This window comes from Venturia canescens, chromosome 1, assembly GCF_019457755.1.
Source record: "Venturia canescens isolate UGA chromosome 1, ASM1945775v1, whole genome shotgun sequence".
Lineage (NCBI taxonomy): Eukaryota > Metazoa > Arthropoda > Insecta > Hymenoptera > Ichneumonidae > Venturia > Venturia canescens.
Window position 1 is genome coordinate 14,106,818 of NC_057421.1, and position 14,081 is coordinate 14,120,898.

The following is a 14,081-nucleotide window of genomic DNA, read 5'->3' on the forward strand; positions in this document are numbered from 1 at the left end:
ATAAAAGAGTTTTCTTTTCGTCGACGATGTATTTACAGGCATACCCGAGATCACGAAGGACTCGGCGAGCGAAGCGAATTATAGCGAAGAGGACGATCCGGCGAGAAGGGCACGAATGGGTCAGCAGCCTCACCATCCTGGACATCATCGCTACGGGCAGCAACCAGGACCTCCGGGTCAACCGGGTACTCACAGACCCGGCAGAGTCGGTGGCGTTGGTCCCCGGGGGGATCCCTACTACCAGGAACAACCGGGAGCCCAAAGAGGTCGTGGACCGGTTTATCGAGGCGGTCGAGTTAATCAGGCACAGGGAGGTCCACCTCATCCGGGAACGGGTGTCCAACAAGTTAACAAAAGGCCGCGATGGTTCATCGCGCTTTTCGATTACGATCCAACCTCGATGTCGCCAAATCCAAACGCTTGCGAGGAAGAATTGCCCTTTTCGGAAGGTGACACCATCAAAGTTTACGGCGACAAGGACGACGATGGATTTTACTGGGGTGAATGCTGCGGTAGACGCGGTTATGTGCCTCATAACATGGTCGAAGAAATCAAGAACCCACCGCCTGGTGCTCAGGGACAGGGACAACCCGGCAGAAGAGGACAGGGCGATAGACTCGGCGACATTTACACGAGTATGCCCGTTAGAAAAATGATCGCCCTTTACGATTATGATCCTCAAGTCTTATCGCCCAATGTTGACGCCGAGGTAAGTTTCTAACAAATATAAAAGAATTTATTATCTCTTACGGAAAACACGAAAAAGAACGTTCTTTTTTCTTATCTTTACACAAATGTTCAATGGGACGATTATCTTTTACAGATTTTTGTTTTTTAAACCTGAATTTTATAATCAAATGAACGGTATCCGCGTGAAGAAACGGATTTTACAAAAGCCTGCTTTTCTCGTGTCTTACTCGGCTCCTCCGAAACTATAAATTCAATAAAATGGACCGATTTTTTTAAACTAAAAATTTTCCCCAATTTTTCATTATTAAACAATGTTTTGGACCATTTAGTATTCATTCAAGTCGACATCATCAAAGTTATAATTCCACATAATTTTTAATCAAATTCGCAGCAAGTCGAGCTCAGTTTCCAGACCGGTAACGAGATTTACGTATACGGTGAAATGGACGACGACGGTTTCTACATGGGCGAATTAGACGGAGTGCGAGGGTTGGTGCCGAGCAATTTCTTGACGGAAGCGGGACCTACGAAGGGCCAACCGGGTGGTCAGGGTGGCAGACGACCACCGGACCAGGGTCAAGGTCCTGGTGCGAGAGGTCCTCCGCCACCACCGCGAGGAGCACCGCCCCCGGGTCACCGTCGTAACAAAGGTAGAGCCAAAAACAATCCAGAATTTCGTTAAACCGTCATTTTTTTATCAGTTATTATGAATATATTGTCACTATAATATCATCAACATTGACACCAATATCTTGAACGTTTTTATTAATATACAAACTGTATGTCACACAATAATGAAATGTTAAATTAAAACACGGTATTACGAAAGGATTCGTTGTGCCCACGAATTTATGTGAATGAAAAAAAGAACACACACACACACACACACACACACACACACACACACACACACACACACGTTATTTTCCATTCAATAAAAATTCAATCACGGCAAAGCAACACAAGACACGAGACTCGATGTGTCAAAGACGACAGAAGGCAAGATGGTTCACAGGAAAAACTCAATACCTTAATATATATATATATATATCTATACATAAATAAATGTATGTGAGTGCGTATGGGTGTGCGTGTGCCACAAATAAAAAAAAATTATTAAACCAATTCGACAGTAATAGTACAACACCGGTGAGATCCATTCTCGATTTTCATCAATCGAAGCTGGCTCTTGTGATCGGTTTAAGGGAAATTTTAAATCAAAGTTGACCTGATTCCACGTGCACTAAAACCTCGATCACACTTTTACCGGGTATACCAGCAACGTTTAATCACCAATCAATCAACACGATTCATTTATTAACTGTGGGTTGATAATCATAAATAAACACGTTCTCTGTCCCCACACACGACAAAATGCAATAAACACCAAGCTGCTTTCAGTGTATTTTTATTAAGTATATAATCATATAAATATATAAATATGTATATATATATATATGAATTTATATTTTCTTTGGTCTATATATATCTATCTCTGAGCACTTTCTGGCTCCATTATATACTGCTCTCTATATATATATATATATATATCTCTGTACTTTCTTCTCTACTTCTGTCCACCATATATAATAATCACTATCGTGATATATACATCAATATATATATGGAAGAATGTGCAATGAATATCTCGTTATCGTTTGCTGCTGTGCTCGGGGCTTTATCTGTGGCATCATGAAATTCGCATTCAAGCTCCACGCAAATCGTCCTTGATTTATAAAGAGGAAAAAAATAAGAATTTTCACTGCTCTCTGAATATCTTAGAAGATCATCTTCTTTGCGTGAAGCTTGCTGCAAATGTTCTTGGTCACCCTGAATGGAAAATTTTTAATCTCAAATTTCGAACAATCAAAAATCTTATGAAAAATAACTTTAGATTGAAATAATAGTTTTGTTTGTTTTAAAAATTTGTTTTTCTTCAAAAATACACTGCAATATATAATATCATTATATCCGACGTAATATATTTATATATCTTTCTCTCTGTGTGCCTGAACTGGTCGATGGTCGTCGTGTCACATGATTGTTGTTCGTGTCGTGTTGTCATGCTGGCCATTTATGATTAAACATTGAGAAAAAAAAGGATAAAAAATAATTGAGAAGAATAAAGAAAAAATAAAATTGATGCATATTCAACGGTTCGATAACGACCGTTGGCGTTGACGTGTTTTAGAATTCTTGCTGTAAATGCAACTTTTTTTTGTCTACTCTGTCACGAATGTCACGTTGAACGATTCGATTACGTAAATTCGTAATTCTCTATCACTCACGCTTCTAATTTAATTTCACACTCACGTACTTATCGTTGTTTCGCAACGAAAGAATTCCAAATTTGTCGTAAGATCGAAAAATGAGCTCGAACTGCGCTGAGCATACAATGCATAACTTCTTTTCGGCTGATCCCTTGTCAAATACGAGATACAAATTTCTTAAAGCGAATGAAAAAGAGAGAGAGAGAGCGAGAGAGAGAAAACGAAGAAAAATAGTTAAAATCGTAAACCGAATTTTTGCATCCGGCTCCGGTCGCAATTTTTCACACTTTTCGTCAACGCTACGTACTTTGCTATTTTGTAAATGAAAGAAAATGAATATTTGGTAATAATCGTTCATCATTACCGGAGCTCGATGCTTTCTCCTCGGTTTTTTCTTTGAAAATATAAAAAATTAATAAAAAAACATAGTTGAAGTAATAAGAAAATAAAGAAAGAAGAATAGAAAAAAAGAAATGTGCCATGAATGACAACACGGTTCTGTTCTCTTCTCTGTTGCTAGATGCCTGCATTGTGCCTGTGTCTGTCCCTGTCTGTCACTTAGACTCTAGACAACTACAACAACAACCACAACAACAACAACTTATGAACAACCAACAACTACAACAACAACAACAAAACAATCCACCGCATCTAGCGTACCAACAAGCGAATCACCACAGCTACACGACCGTTACAACGTCGAATCAACAGGGGCCAGGTGGAGGCGTTATGGGACCCCATAACGTCCATCAGCAGGGTACCGTACCTCCCCACCTTCAACAACAGGTGAGTCCATATTCCGGTGTATCGGACTCAATGGGGAAAGAAAATCGAAGGATTATACTTATTTAACAAACTTCATTCGGTCAATCATCTTATAAATCGTGATGATTTACACGCACTTTTTAATTCTACTATACATTTCATCTTCGTTGGCTTGAAAGGAATTTTGAATTCGTGCCAATCGTTTTATTGCAACGAAATTTCAGTGAGTTTCAGGGTCTCGCAGTTGACAAATAATAATCTGAAAACAAATCACCCGATTGTTTAGAGAGTAATAAAATTAAGTCATCGACGTTTTTTCGAAATTTTGTGCAAAATTTTCGTCCTCGAAAACTTTCGTAATATCGAATTAAATTCATAGGCATACTGGGAAATGATAAAATTCGTTTCACGTTACCAACGACAAATAAATCGTCCGATTGCCTGAAAATATTCTATTCCAACAATATAAATCCTTAAAATTTTTGCAACTGAAAAATCAATGGTCCCGGAGTTTAATGAGTGGCTGAACGTTACCACATTTTTTTCAACTGCGAAGCTTTCAAGTTCTGATCGAATGAAAATTTGGCCTAGAGACGCGTGCCTGTTCAGTGCAGTCGGCCAACAGACTTTGAATTTCCCACGTTATTACTCAAACCTCACATCTCATTCCTTCAATCGAATGAACAAGAAAAAACAGAAGTAAAGCAAGCGTCAACGATGTGAGAAAAAAAATCCAGCAAACTGGAAGAAGCAGGAAAATCGTTCGCTCCATTTTCTACTACCGTTCGTTCACTATTTCATCAAATTCTACGAGTTTTTTTTTATCATATTTCAATAACATCGGTCCCAATGAGAACGCCACGATCGTTTGAAATCGATGCACGAAACGACGCTTCTAACATCTGATTTTTTTCGTTCTTTATTGACTGCACGAGATTCCAGTCTCCGTGAAAATGCCTTGTGAAAAAATGAAATTTATACACGACTAACTTTCCATATACGCAACTTGAAACAGCTCAACTTTTACTCGCCAAGCAGGCGGAGCTCTGTCGAGAAGACCTTTAAAACTACTGACATCAAACAAAATGAAATTAAAAAAACGAATAAATAAATAAACCATAAAACAGAAGGAGAGAAAATAGCACGCCGGCATGCTGCACTTGTGTCTGCTTTGTGACGATTGTGCGTGATAAGAGCAAAGAAAAAGTGGTTTTTTCCTTTTGTTTCGATGAACTATTTCGTTCGCTCTGTTGCAGTTTATCGATCAGAGTTCATTCTCCCAATCGTTTTTATAATTGACACGCCAAACACTCGCGTTTAAAACAGAAAAATCCAATCTATCGCTGGTGTGAACAGTGTGGTTTTTTATCGCTTTGATCGTATCGCATACACTACACACACACATACACATCGCACGATACTTTTTTGAGTTTTTTTTTCAACGAAACTGATCGATAAGCTTTCACCCTCGGTGACGATTGATCCCGCGTCGAAATTTCGGGAGCAGCACCAAAATCAAAAGTCTTCGTTCCCAGACATCGCTCTTCCAAATATTCCTTGTGTAAATGGGATCAGCGACGACTCAGATTGGAGGGATCGCTAGTCGCGTGTCAAAAAAGATTTAAAATCGAGCTGCGCGTCAATAATTCGTCCAACAATTTTTATGTGAGATCTTTCTACTCTTTGTTCTTAATTTTCATGCAAGTCCGACGAGGGAATGCGTTAAGAAAACTCGTGACAATTTCAACATAACGAGGCGGTGAAAAATATTAAGTAGAAATGATAAAAAAAAATGTTTCTTCGCATTTAAATGATCGAAATACCGTCCATCAATATATTTTTGCAGCAAGCTCTTTCGCTGCGAAGAAAAAAAAAATTGAATCTATATATTTCCGTGCGAGACTGATGAAATTTTTCATTTCGCAGATGACGAAAGATTTGAAAAGCAAAAAAACAAAAAAAGATAATATATTGAAATCAATGTAATGAAAACCGATGAGGAAAAAACTGGAGCCGATCATCTCGTCGGGAATGGAAAAAAAATGAAGGATTTTCGCTAACAGCTGTCCACGACCGGAAACTGACGAGACTGTTAAAACCGTATGTTGTTTATAAAATTCCAGGGGAGGGGGAGAGGCGGGACCAATCGAATCGGTGGTAGTAACGCGCCAGGCATGCCGGGTGGTCCGCAGCAACAATTCCAGCAACAGCAACAGATGGATTATCAACAGCAGCAGCAGCAGCAGGCGAGTCAGCAAAACATGCAGGGAAATTACGGTCAAACGAACACGGGGTACCAGCAGCAGCAACAGGGACCGCAGTCTTATCAGCAGCAGAATCCAAACTTTCAACAGTCGCAACAAGGCCCACCGGGACAGCAACAACAGCAGCAGCAATCGCAACAACAGCAATTTGGTCAACAGCAGCAAGGACCGCAACAAGGCCAGTACGGGCAACAAAATCAGGGGCCTTCGTTGCAGGGGCCTCAGGCGAGTAAACCGATGCGTGGAATACCAGCGGTGATACCAACGGCCCAGGCGAAAATGGATCCCCAGCAGCAACAACAGCAGCAGCAACAGCAACAACAGCAACCGAGCACGGGGCCAAATTTAATGCAAAAATTCACAGAAATGGCAGGAGCGAGCGCCGGTGGTGATATACTTTCGAAAGGAAAAGAGCTCATATTCATGAAATTTGGACTGGGCAAGTGAACGTTCGTTTTTACTTAGCATCATCGTTCATTTATCGTGCTCCTTAAAAGATGGTAATCTCAACGTTAAGTTTAAACGTAACGCGATAAAGCATCCTTACCGACCTCGAATTTCATACAAACCCTGAAAATTCTTCGCTCCGTAAGCATCCTCGTTAATAACGATTTCATAAACCCGGGGCTACCGAGGGGAAAATGCGAGGGGTGATGTAATCGCGAATTTGTATCATACGGATTTCGCTTGCGAAAATCCAACGAAAAACAATTTAAAAAATATCACAAAAACAAAATAACACATACACACTCATAACACAGAGTTAAACACGCCATGAAGAAAAGAAATGCAAACAAAAGATTACGCGAGATATATTATATAATGGGAAAGTTAAAACGAACATAATACTGCTAATGCGCTGTTGCTGGGCGTCGCGTCCGCCGTATAACGCTCTTTTGCCACTGACAATGATTGACGATTATTAAAACGATGCCTGGTGGATCATAGACATTTAATCACATCTCGTTTATTATTATATATGTATATATATATACGAAATGTATACATGTATATATTTATATTCGAGATTCTTACGTCGTTCGTCCAATTCGATTCCAACGAGATTCATTATGGGAACGAGATGTGGAAAAATATTTGAAACTGCGACAAAGAGCATGAGTTAATGATAAGTTTGAATGATATTTATTCCGACGATCATTGTGCGCCCCCCCACTTTGAGAATACTGCTAAATTCCACCTCCTCATTTTCATCCTCGCACACTCGAGGATGAATGGGTTCTGAGTAAATAAATATTGTTCGAAAACATGGATAGACTTTCAAGCGGCACGGTGGAAAACGGAGGAAATTGAAAGAAAGCAAAGCACGGGGAGATTTTGCAATGACGATTGTTGTTATACTCTTTTGATTAATCGCGGTTAAGGGTCTGTTACCTCTCAAACGCTCTCTCGGTGAAACTCTCCAAGATTTTCTCGAACAGATGCCCGGTGAGAGAGGAACATTGTTTTAAGGTGCACTCATACCCGAAAGCTTCTCTCTGAATTTACCCTCCCGCTTCGATTTATCTCTACCCGTTCTTTACTTCTAGACGTCAATAAATCTCTCTATAAATACGTATGTAGGTACATCATTTCATGACTTACCGCTGCTTAATTATTCGGACTTTCTTACTGGTTTACGTATCTGCTGGATTACTGGCTCAACGAATCAGTGGAAAATCGTTCGAATCAATTTTTAATGACTGTCATCAAAGTATGTGTTCGAAACGATCTACCGATGGATGAGTCGGGAAGGAAAAATTTATTTGTAATCGAAATTGACTTTTTTTTAAGTGAAATGGGGAGAGTAAAGCCGCGATCAGATTTTCTTGAAGATGAAAAATTTGAATGAACACAAAAAACGTTACTTTCGTTAGAAAATCAACGATCTTTGGGGGTCAAAGAAATGCTTTTGGAGTGAGAAATACAGGCGAAGAAATGATAAGGAAGTGAGCAAGAATGATTTTCCATTCGATTTGTATTTTGGAGAGCGAGAAAAAAAAGCGGGTACGTTAATCTCTCACGAACTGTCGTTTCCGTGAGTTGAAAATCAGGATGTTGCGCCGTCGAGAAGCTCGTTGGTGCACGGCAAACGGTGCGACGAGTGATCCGAGAAAAATTGAAAAATCGCGGACGAGCATGACGATCTATCGGTTAACGGAGCCACCACCTGTTCTCGGTGTACTTGTCGGATAGAATGACTGAATTACGTGAGCGAGGGAGAGAGATGTAGAAAGAGTGTGAAAGTGAGAAAACAAAGGTAGATTTAATTTGTTATAGTCGAAGAAAACATAGTAAAATGAAGGTGACGGGAAGCGGGCGTGCCTTGAGATGCCTCAAAAACCCCGACACAAACTATAATCATATCCGTAATCAATAAAATCGTAATGAATAATTTATCGCGGGTGATCTACAGAAGCATTATGAAAAACGAAGAAAACGAGGAATCGTATATGGAGGAAAAAAGAAGAAGTGAATAAATGTTCAGGTGGTGGCCGAACTCATTGGGCGAAGAAAAATGATGAATTTTTATTCGATTCGTCTGACCGTACAAAAAATCTCTCCTCTCACTTTGCGTATTCCCAAGACTTAGTAAATCTTCGATTCCCTGCACCATTCGTATTTCGTTCCTTTTATTATTCTACGATTTTTTTTCCACCTCCAACTCCCGTGATACAGCGAAGCATATACACAAGAAAACGCGGAAGTTGAGTTGAAAGGGCTTCGAAAAAAGTCATTCCGTTTGATTTTCGTTGTTTTCAGTTGCGATGCTTACGATGTAAACTCGAGAATTATTAGTTGATTAGTATTTTTTAAAATAAGTGAGTCGTGGATGAAGAGAGCGAGAGAGAGAGAGAAATGTGTGTATTCTCTATTTCGCTGAAGCGAATATCGGCAGTCAATATCGCGCAACGTTGACACACCTGAAAAGAGTGAATGGAGTAAGAGATTAAGCGATTTTTCTTCGAGACTATCGCGTTAAGATGATGGATCAGTCGGTAATTACACCTCAAATTTTTGAAATTGAAACTCTTTGACATCGTTCGTCCGATTAAAATAATAAAAATGTCATCGTACGCAGCACGTCATCGCAAAAATCCAATGACATTTTTATTTTTTCGATCAGACGAACTATGTGGAAAAATTTCCTTTTCAAAATTTGCAGTCCATCATCTTAAAAATTGAGAAAATATAAATCCTCAAACGAGTTTCTTCTTACGTTATATTATACGAATTTCGAGAGATTATATGATCATCGTTCGATTCATAAATCGCAATTGCACAATAGTTTCAGCATAAATGGGGGCAGATCGTTGCGACATAAGAGTGTAAAGATATGAAAATATAAAAAGATGCTGTCGAGAGAGGCGAAGAAGATCGTGCTGTAGGAGACAAGAGTGAGAGAGAAAAAGAGAGAGTGGAATTATTGATGCTAAGGGTCACGAGTGAATATGCATAGAGAATGAAGAGATTTAAAATGACGATAAAGTATACATATATACATAATATACATATACATATTATATTTAACTATTGCAAGAATTGTTGTTACATCGCTACTTGTATCGTATTTTGTACAAAGTATCCGACCCTTAATTATTATTTTTCGTTTGCCAGAGCATCAGAGAGTATATGAATTAAATAAGTGAAGAGAGAGAGAGGGAGATTAATGCATTATTGCATCGAGATCCACGTTACGGTGTTGTACATTGAAAGAAGGGAGGAAAAAAAAGTATAAAATAGAGATTCGAATAACTCTTGAGCCTCAGCTCAGGCACTTTAACGTGGATTTTGATGTTCGGAGGATAGAAGAGAAAACGAAGATAATTATTTCGTTCGCTTGTGCGAATTAAAACTCACAAAACACATTCACGAATACACTATAAAATATTGACACGCAAAAGTACATGTGAGCAGAGTGAATTTTTCGGGAGGATGGCGCGGTGGCTATGTCAGTGTCTAAAAAGTCTACGTTTCGATCATTGGATCTCGTTTCGTTTAAATATATGCCCGGTTATTATCTATACGTGCCATTCTACATGTAGGACAAATTTAATAAAGTTGAAAGAAAAGTGTAAGCGAACGAGAGAGAGAGAGAGAGAGAGAGAGAAAACCAGAGAACGAAAAAGAATAAAGTCCCAAAATAGTGTTGAGAAAGAATGTTGTGTGTGGAAGGGGGACGACGACGAAAAATCTTCGAGAAATAATAAAATAATAAATAACAATTATGGCCATTATAGGAGAGAGCTCCAAGTGCTCTCGAGATAAACACACACGTTCAAATATATATACACACAAACACCGTGCGAATCGGAATGCCCAAGAGACTGAACGTATTTAAATCGAGCGTTATAAAACATGTGGACTATCCACGCCGGTATAATATGACAAAACAAATATTACCACACTTACACCAACAAATACACACACACACACACACACACAGACACACACGCTGACGGTGACTACCGATAACTCTATAATATGTATAAAAAAAAGTACTTTATCGTATATATATATTATATATACACATATATAATATATATTAATATATATAATATATATATAAGTAATTGCTTTGAAATGGTAAAAAAAAAAAAAAAACAAAAGAAAAAAAAAGTCATAAGCAAAGCAAACCATTGGAAATGACGAGATGAAACAATAAACGAGATAATATATATATGACTGCGTTGGGTATACAGAATTTAATGTTATCAATATTACGTAATGAATTATCGTTTTCATTGGCATTAATTTTCATCGTTATTATCACTATTATGATTACGACTGCGAGGATTTTTGAATCCGATTGACAGTATGGTAATGTATATTCGTGTGACGATCCTTCTTTATGTTTTATCGTCGTATTAATACGTGTATATATATACATACATACATTTGAATTTCGACGTTCGAGTATGAGAGATTCAGCCTTGGCTACATATCATGCGGATTATGAGACGTATCTTAGTTTATCGATAGATCGAATCGTTACGTGTTTTTTTTTTTTTTTGTTTAATTGATCGTTTTGTTAAGTTTTAAAAATATTTTGTTGAATCCACTCGAAACTGAATGACACGAGTGGTGGAAAAATGGCGATGAAATGTAATCGAAGAAAAAGGATATATAAAAAGAGCAACGCTGATTCACGTACACGTAAGGCTCGCTCGGCTCAATTGAACGACGTGCTTACCGGCTTAACGCAGGCTTATACGAAAATACGTTTGATATATAACGAGGAAAAAGTAATAATCGATAAAAGCTGTTGGAATTATAATTTATTCGGTGATGATAAGTGCGATGAGAGAATGGTTATGGAAAATAATAAGGTTTTAACGAATAAAGGCGAAAATAATGCGCCTCGCGACGGGATACACGCATTATTAGTATTCTCGGGTCCACTCTTAATCCCTCGAAAAAGGATTGTATACTCCGTAGATCCAATTGAGGAAGAAATATGAGGAAAAATGTGAGGATTATTGATATCTTGGACGATAACGCGTACGCCCCCGTGTACATAATCGATGCGAGGTAAAGCCTCGATGCGTATACACGGATAAATGGACGAATGAGTATTAAAAGGAGTTTCACATTCGTCTATAATTCAGCTGATATTGTGTACAAAATTTCGTAAAAATAGCCAAAAGTCTCTTGTTCGATTGGTGCACAAAGAAAAACTAACGCGAGCTGTGTGACTGAGTGACGAAACTTTGGACTACCAATAATATACATAGACATGAGAATATAAATAATAAAGAGACTCAAATAATGTTTAAACGTTTAATGTACGAATTGCGCGCGTCGGTACAAAATCTTTAACAATATATATTTCATTGAGTTTACGTGAGGAAAATGTTTTTCGAGCTCTCACCCTTTCGACGCTCTTTGTTTCTCGTACACGAGCAGAGAGCATCGCGCGTCATTGTAACGCGCCGAATGAAAATAACCCGGGAACGAAGAATTTACTATAATCCTCTGTAACCCGATTGCCAAAGTTTTCAGTAAATTTAGTGATACGTAATAAGTTCAATCGAATTTTATCGGTAGCGACAGCACTCAATGATTCTTCAATCAGCCATCATTGGCGCTATTTTTGTTGGTTTGTCCAACCCGGAAGTAGCAATCGCGGGCCCAATTTTAGGAAGATTCTTCTCCACGAGCGTGCGATCTTTCCTCCTCGGCACGAATCCCACTCCAGTTTGTTCGGTTCAGGCACAATCCGAATGTCATTATTTCTCACGATACGTCCGCAATTAGATCGAAACATTTCCTCCTTCGTTCGGATCAGCGCTCCGCTGTAATCCGTATATTTACCGAAAAATCACACTGCTTTTCTGTTCCCTCGTCCCTCCCCGAGTCCGATGATGACGAATAAATAAATAAATGATTCGAGAGAAATCATATTAGACAATAATTATGGATACAATCAAGCTGCGAGCGAATAGCGATGAGAAAATTTCACCTTCCGGTCCTTCGTGCTGTCGTCAATTCGTTTCGTTCCGCTCGTTTCTCGCTCATTTTTTTCTTTCAATTTATGACTACGGGGGGCTTGGGAAGAGAGAAAGAGAGACGGAGCGAATCATCCCCAGGCTGCACTACTCGTGTTGCGTCAGGTTCGACGCTTTTCTTTCGCCGCATTTCGAAATAAGAACGAAACAAACGAATTGCAAGAAAGAAGTTAAAGCTTCGATATCATGGTGGAAAGAGAGCGTTGGAACATTTAGGAGCACACATCTCGCGTTAATCTATCATTCGTCATTTATTATTATTGTTGTTGATGTTGTTGTTGTTATGCGTAATACGTATCTATTAAAGATATAAAGAAAAAAAACCTTTGTTGCGTCTCTACTGTTGCAAATAAATGATACCACGATGTACGAAAGGTGAACGTGAAAAATCCTATTTTTTGGCTTTTTTCATTATATTTTCTTTCGAACGTACGCGTCGTATGCAAATAGGAGACGATAGTTGCGGAGTATTAATTTCGAGAGTGTGCGGGGAGCGGATGTGGATAGAATGCGAGGACTCGTTCGAGCGTCAGCAGACGAGAAGATTGACACCGGCTTTATTCCGAAGTATCGATATCGGAATCGGTGTTGAACCAAAAGTTTCGATTTTCCACTCGAGCCAAAGCAAGAAATCACGTTTCATCGTTGAGCATCATTCTCGTGACGCTTCTCAACGTCGAATCCTTTTTTACCAAAGAATTTTTCACTTCCCGAAGGAGCGTCTCGTTTTTTTAAAAGGAATAACGAGAACGCTCAGACCGATTTTTTTTTCGAGACTGCAGTCTCTTCTATGAATCGTATAAATTCTTTCAAATTTATCTCATTCGTCCTCACACGTGCACGGTTTGCATTACGATCGCACACTCGACACACGAGAGGAGAAGACGCACTTGTGAAACGCTCGCAAAAAATCTAATGTACACATAAAATAATATTAATGTAAACAAAAAATTCATTCGCTTTCGTGTAATTAATCATAAAACAGAATCGTCTACGGGGAGGTGAATATAAAAGTGAGATAAAACTTTCGACTTCAACAAAAATCCCGCGACGCCTCTCACCCGTGTGCGTGCAGAACACGAGGATCGTAGAATTTAAGGGTTCCTGTATATCCGGTATAAATACGATAGGAATTTGACGAAAAGTAATAGACGACGAAAGAAGGAAAAATAAGCATTGTACACAGCCAAGAATGAAATCGAAATAAAAACAAAACGAATAGAAAAAAAAAGAATTCGCTCAGAAGCGAGAAAGTACGAGGTCGATTCGAACGTTAGAATTTTATACCACAGTAACAAGAAATTTAAAAAAAAAAAAAAAAAACAACAACAACAACAACAAAACCAGAAGAAAAACAACAAGCCGAGTAGCTATAAAATTCGAGCTAGCGAAAGAGTAATGAAGAGCGACAAATCATTGGAATCACGAGTAGTTTTTTTGAACTGTCGAAGTTGTTAGTTGAGTCTATGATTAAATAAAAAAACATCACATCGAACAATGAAAATTGTTCAATTATCGAAAGCATCTGAAACTAATTGTAAGAAGAATCCTTGACCTTTTTCTCTGCACGATCAGTCCGACGTTTC

The 14,081-nt window shown here is 38.7% G+C and overlaps 1 protein-coding gene across 4 annotated transcripts in view; it reads left to right on the plus strand.

The window, feature by feature from the left end:
• Positions 1 to 12,875, plus strand: part of Rbp (RIM-binding protein) — a 39,078-nt gene extending 26,203 nt beyond the window's left edge. For all 4 annotated transcript variants that reach the window (XM_043433513.1, XM_043433504.1, XM_043433522.1 and 1 more), the window contains 4 exons: positions 39 to 709; positions 1,082 to 1,340; positions 3,481 to 3,746; positions 5,849 to 12,875. In XM_043433513.1, the coding sequence (XP_043289448.1) occupies positions 39 to 709; positions 1,082 to 1,340; positions 3,481 to 3,746; positions 5,849 to 6,436 (1,784 nt within the window). In that variant the 3' untranslated portion in view covers positions 6,437 to 12,875. The remainder of the gene's footprint in view (positions 1 to 38; positions 710 to 1,081; positions 1,341 to 3,480; positions 3,747 to 5,848) is intronic.
• The last annotated feature ends 1,206 nt before the right edge of the window (positions 12,876 to 14,081 follow it).